The sequence below is a fragment of the Sprattus sprattus genome (assembly GCF_963457725.1).
Source record: "Sprattus sprattus genome assembly, chromosome: 10".
In the NCBI taxonomy this organism is placed as follows: domain Eukaryota; kingdom Metazoa; phylum Chordata; class Actinopteri; order Clupeiformes; family Clupeidae; genus Sprattus; species Sprattus sprattus.
In genome coordinates, this window is record NC_137908.1 from 26,221,674 (window position 1) to 26,228,106 (window position 6,433).

Here is a 6,433-nt window from a genome sequence, read left to right on the forward strand (position 1 = left end):
CTAACTTTTAATCTAAGTAAATATGATTAAATGAAGAGGTGTATAATTAGATTCAAGCAATTTAACCTCACCTCTTTCCAGGACTGGAGGTGACTTTAGTAACACTTAATCAAGCATACCTAATACCTGTAGATTTCCCCATTCTCCTCCCTATTTAGTTTTAATTGAAATCTTTTGTTGGGCCATAGCCCCAGGTACTATCCAATAAACAATGCAATTAGACACCCCCCCCCCCCCCCCCACCCCCTCCAACACACACACCACCACCACCACCCAACCCCCAACTTTGCAGGAGCATCGGTAGGAGTAAATGACCCTCTCAGACAGTGGAGAGGCGTAATTGCCTCAAGCGTAACTACAGTGGCGCACTGAAAGGGATCATTGTGTGCATGAGAGTTCATCTGAGTGAACTGCTTTGTTTGTGCCGCAAAAACTAATTAAGGTATTTGGTCAGCCATGGGGCAGGCAGACAGAAAGCAGGAGATACAACAGAAGTGAGGAAGAAGGAGGAAGAGGAGGAGGGGGACTAGAGAAAGGAAATGGACAGTGAGGGGAGGGAAAGAAAGAGAGAGAGAGAGAGAGGATGTTTGGGCGCACACGAGCCCCAGTGTTTGTTTGTGTCAGGCGGCCAGATTGAAGTGGAGTGTTAATATTTGTGCTCGGCTGGAGTTGGCTCCTGTCGGAAACGTGCTTGGTGTGCCGTGGGCATCACTCCCCCGGAGCTCCGCTTACATTAGTGGGGGCAGTGGAAAAATGAAATAACCGACATGTTTACTTTATTCAACCCCACTTTGACGCGACAGGACACATAGTAATCATCTCATTACAGCACACAGCAAACAAAGGCTTCTGCTACACATTTCACAGCACTGGTGAAAAGCTGATGGATTGCAGCAATGTAGAGCTGTACAATAGAGTAGAATAGAATTAGGTTCCTTTCACATACTCCATGCCAGTGGATTTCTGATTCCAGGTTGTGCTTATGAAAATGAAAAAAACTAGTTATAGAAAGAACTAACCGGTCACACTAACCCATATTCCCAGTAACCCATGCACTGCCTCTAGAATAAACAAATAAGTGACCCTGTAGTATTTCCCTTACATATGTGGTTGTTTCTCTTAGGAATGGAGCAAATCATTAGTCCTTATTTAGTCATTTGGCCTTATGCGTTGTAGATTGCTACTGCTATGCTGCTTACAATATGTGGTTGTTTTGATATAACAAGGGGTTCCTGTGCATCTGCTTCTGTCGTTTGCTCTGAAAGGCAGGCTACTTAATTAACAGCATTGCTAATAGCCATAAAAGTTCCCACCAACTGCCACCATTTATGTTCATACTTTTGCAATGCTCCACCGTGCTCATCAAAAATTAGTCACAGATTCTTCAAAAATAAATATGACCTTATGAATTTATTGGCAAAAACATTGTTCATTGTTGTCACTGTATGTACAGTTCTGTAGACAAGGCACTTTCTACTTCAGCAAAACACACAGACTAGTTAACAGGTTATGGTGGGATGCTTGTACAATTAACTCTCAAAGCAGATTGAAAAGACAGAATCAAAACTGGACACCACCACCATTTTGCAATTAATATTTTAAACAATCAATAAATAGTCAAATAAAAGAAAACAATTAACTTATTTTCCTAGCTGGCCAGCTACAGACCTTCATTAATGCTTCTGAAATGCAAGATTAACCTCTCATAATTTAAGACATAAGTTATATATCTTTTAAAAGTTACAGGAAATTAAATTAAACAGAAAATAAGAGAAAAAAAATTAACATTTGTAAAGAACAACAACTGCACATTATCAGCAACTGTTCGGTCACTGAGCTGAGCATGATCAATTCTGCTACTCTGTTAACAGCTTGGTCCTTCATAATGAAATTATGCTGTATATATTACACAAAAACATACAATTGCAAATTTGTTTTTTCACAAAAGACAGTTTCAGTGAAAAATGCCATAAAAAGCTGTTGAGAGATATGTTTGACACTCAATATTCCCAAATGTACCATTATTTAATGTCTTCATAAGAGGCTCTCCCAGTGATTTAGTGGCACATGTGTGCTTGTGTGTGTATGTGTGTTTGTGTATGTCTGTGTGCGTCTCCGTGTGTGTGTGGCATCTCCTTAATGTCCAGCAACTTTGCCGATGCTAAAGTCTCTTGGCTTTTTGCAAGTTGCTGGCTTACATTTCTCCAATTTCTTGTTTCTGGCTCACAGTACCAGAGAGAGAAAAATAAAATCTATTTCTGAACACATAAATGTCTTTTCTGCTCTCTCCCCTCCTTCACAGAAAAAAACACACCTCTGCCCTCCTGCTTAGCACCATAAGAACAGTAGACCTGACTGCAAGTCACGTCAAGTCAGATCTCCAGCAGTCCGCTGCTCGTCTCCACACTGTTGCCCACGCTGTTCTTCTCCTCTCCGTTAGTGGTGGGGTCTGGGACCGTTCCCCCCGGCCCAGCAGCAGTGGAGGTGGTGCTGTTGGGGTCAGTGGTTTCCTCTGCCCTGGGGTCTGCCTCCCCTCCCTCTCCGCCAGGGCCCTTGCCCTGCAGGCTGGCCTCGGCGTGGGTCTTCTGGTGCTTGCTGAGGTGGTCACTGCGCGTGAAGCGCTTGTTGCACAGCAGACAGGTGAACTTCTTCTCGCGCGTGTGGGTGCGCACGTGCCTCTCCAGCTCGTCCGAGCGGGTGAAGCGTTTGCCGCAAAAGAGCCAGTTGCAAACAAAGGGGCGCTCTCCCGTGTGCCAGCGCAAGTGTGCCTTCAGGTGCGAGGCTTTGCCGTACACCTTGCCGCAACCCGGAATGTGGCAGCTGTGCACAGGCTTCTTGCGCAGGGAGGCGGCCGAGGCCCCCAGGCGCTCCAGCTCCTGGCAGTTGGGGCAGTCGCAAGTGGACCTGCCCGTGGTGGTGCCCCCGTAGCCTCCGCTGCCCCGGGTGGGCTTCAGACCCATAGGGCTCTCCATGGGCACGGGCTTAGGCTTGTACATGTCCTGTTGTAGCATGTGCTGGGAGGACTGCAGCAGGTGCGAGGAGGAGCTCAGGCCCACTGAGGGGTACGGGGCCGGGTTCAGGGAGGTGAAGTCGGAGCTGTAGCTGGGCAGCTGGGGGCTCAGGGAGGTCTGTGGGTTCACGGGCTGCAGAGAGGCCTGAAGGCCGTCGGGCTGAGCCTGCGCTGGGCTCAGCCAGTTGGAGTTGGGGTGCACATCCCACCAGGACGATGTGGCATTAGAGGGGGCTGTCGTGATCCCGGGGTGGATGCCCGCTTTGTACCATGAGCCGTATGGGTGGGTCATGTCCAGAGAGGTGTAGACGCTGGTCAGGCAGTCTGCAGTGGCGTGGGCTTTACTCACCAGCAGCGAGGGGTCCTGCGATCCAGCAGACGTCTGAAAGGAGTGGGAGAAGGGGCTGTATTCTGAGCTGTAACCCCCTGGTTGGGGCGGTGGGCTACCCGTGGGGGTCAGGAGACCCCCTCCGACGCCGAAGGAGGCAGCGTAGGAGTCTGGCAGACCGTCGCCGCTGCGGCCGTTCTTGGGTGCTTGGAGGTCCGTGGTCATGGTGTAGAGCTTCTTTCCTGGGGCTATGCTGCCTGCTTTCCCGGGCGTGATGGAGTCTCTCACTGGGCTTGTACTTCCGAACTTATTGCAGGTGGCAGTTAACATAGCCAGAGGACTGGAGCCATAGCGTGCTTCCTCCTGTGGAACAAGAAGACAAACTCACTTTAACCAATTATACTACAACGCAGACGTGCATTAGTCAATTACAGATATAGATTCAATCTTGCCTTTGAACACACTGACAAGTACAGAACGATTGGGGTTGTGAGTTCTTAGTTTTGACTGAGTGGTTTCTCTAACAGTTGACAATGATTAAGGCTACTTGTTTGTGTTTCCCTGCCTACATAGGCCTCTGTCTCTGATAAACAATGTGAAGCAGACCTGCGGTTGTTGGTTTGTTGTTGAGTTAGGCAGAACGTTGAGACACTGAGGATAATGTTTGCCCATGTGGGGTTACATCATGTAAATAGCCATGAAAACAAAGGAGACCTTTTACCCTCTGGGCAAAAGCTGAAACAAAAGAGGCCAATTATGCCTTTTTGATAACTTAGTTGGGTGTTACTGGTTTGTGATGTATTTGCTATAATATAAAGCCACTATCATACAGGGACAAGCATAAGGTACCACATGGCATTTGAGAAATGTTTTGTCCTTAACTTCTCCACAGTTGTCAGGCTATATGCTGTTTCTTCAAAACGACATACAAGAAACAGGTCCTGTTAAACATGTTTGGCTCTGTCAGTCACCATGGTGTCTTTAATGAACACTAACTTGTGTTCAACAAAGGAGTATTGTTTTATGTTCAGCAAGAGTTTCACCAATGCTCACATTATTGCATCTACAACATTTTTTGTCATTATTGTTCTGTCAGTCATCAAGGGCCTTGACCCCCATGGTACAAAGAGCTGGCCTGTACTCTACTGTACTACAATATTGTTTACCCATTAATTCTTTTAAGTGGGTTTGTGTGTATGGGATGGTATGGGTTTCACATGCATGCAAGTAGGGCTAACATAACAAACACCACTGAGGTTTAATCACAAATAAAAACAGCTTTTGACTATGGAGTGCTGCCACTGATTGATGTTCCATTTAATTGGAAGTATACCCCATCAAAATTCTTAAAATCCTTTTACTTATCTAACGAAAACTTTTAGCAAATGGCATGACTGAAGTCTTGGCTCATGAAAGCATCCAAAGTGATCCAGAAAACGTCCTCTCCAATCACTTTACGCAAGAGATAACTATTCCCTTTAATTCCTGCAGAAGTGTAAAGTTTAATCTCACACTGACCTGTCTGACCAGAGACTATGTCAGGCAAAGTGATTGCGGAGACTCCGGGACTTAACGCGGATCCTTATTCCTGCTAAGCGCCTGCGGTTAACTTGGCGTATATCCTGTTGCTTTAGCTCCTGTTTCCAGGTTAATTGCGCTCCATTATAGGGCTAACCGGCTTTAACTTATCCTTAATGCCTGCGTTCGGAGGCTTTCCCGCAAGTGTTTTATTTCCTATGGTTCGTTTTTGATGATCTATGGAAATTTCATTCTGGAGCCTAATTGTGGGGTCGGCATTACGTAGTCTATGTTCATCACTGCATAGATCAGTTTTCATGCTGGATACATCGTATGGCCACTTAAAGCAGATATTAAAACCTACCTGCTGAACAACCCTATCTTTAATTACTCATAACATACGTGTGTCGATTAAAGGCTGTAAGTGCCCTCCAAATTTGATCAAATGCGAAAGAGCCTGGTCTGAATAAATATCTGTTAGATTTGCATTGTATTATCTTAATCATCTGTGCATTCTTGGCGATGATTTGATCCTAGAGTCCAAACGCGTTCCGGTGGTCGCATAGGCTTTTTACATCACACTACACAGAGCTCAAATATTGCCTTACTCACCTTTCCAAGTAATTCCCTCATGCACCTTAAAGTGCTACACTGCCGCTGTCTACGAACTCAAGCTGGTTATCGCATCAAATTTTGTCACTGGAGAAGTGAATCAAACTTACACGAAACTCGCTTCCGAAACTCTATCATTCAGCCGAACGTCGAACTGTGACGCGCTCTGTGAGATTTGCCCAGATTTGCTTCTTATGAATGAGTTACATAAGTGCACCACAGTACCACTGAAGCAGTGAGTTACCTCTGATATTGACTCGCGTGGTCAAACAGCCGGATAAAATATGATGGTTTCCATACCTCCAGAATCGATGCGGCCATCCCTGAGAAACAAATCCCAAGAGTCTTGACTCTACGAGGAGGGGGTCTCGGCTCGCAGTCCCGGGACAGTGTGGAGTAACCTCGGCACGAGCGCAGAGTCTTCTACAGGGAGACAGAGGTCCCGCCTCCTAATTACAGGGTCCGGACCCTTTGAAGAACCGCCAAGAGGCAATAAAGGGGAAAAGAGGAGAAAATATACAGAAAGGGTAACACGGTGAGGACAGGGGCGAAATGGGGAGAAATCACTTCAACATTAAGATTGCCACGCTTTATTTGTATTCAATGAATTATGGCTCGGCATTGACATAAAATGAAAGTTTGTGGGCTCATATGGATGAATAGCAGTTGAACACTAGTCATTTACATGTTGTCACTGGTAAATGGCCTATTATTTTCTGGTGGCGAACTTGCACCGGAGGTAGTTACTTGACCTTGGTGTACATTTCGTCTCATTACATTCTGCAGTGTCAATACTTATCTCCACAGGGCATCACAACGTACTTTTGCGCCCATTTGCGCCCTGGGTGTAACTAGGTGAGGCCTGCATTTTCATTTTGTCTTTGCATAGGTTACACGCTATGGGTATACTGCGACAGAATAAAGCAAAACTCATCAGTACAATTATGTTCTGATGTTGCTGTTGT

At 46.0% G+C, this 6,433-nt stretch overlaps 1 protein-coding gene across 1 annotated transcript; it reads right to left on the bottom strand.

Annotated features, from left to right (window-relative positions):
• Positions 1-2,372: 2,372 nt before the first annotated feature.
• Positions 2,373-5,801, bottom strand: sp7 (Sp7 transcription factor; the record flags this gene model as incomplete). Its single annotated transcript, XM_080846591.1, has 2 exons — positions 5,769-5,801; positions 2,373-3,701 (listed from the first exon to the last, which is right to left on the bottom strand). Exons 1-2 carry the CDS (start codon positions 5,787-5,789, stop codon positions 2,373-2,375), a joined length of 1,350 nt encoding a protein of 449 aa, XP_080702717.1. The 5' UTR covers positions 5,790-5,801.
• Between the last annotated feature and the right edge of the window lie 632 nt (positions 5,802-6,433).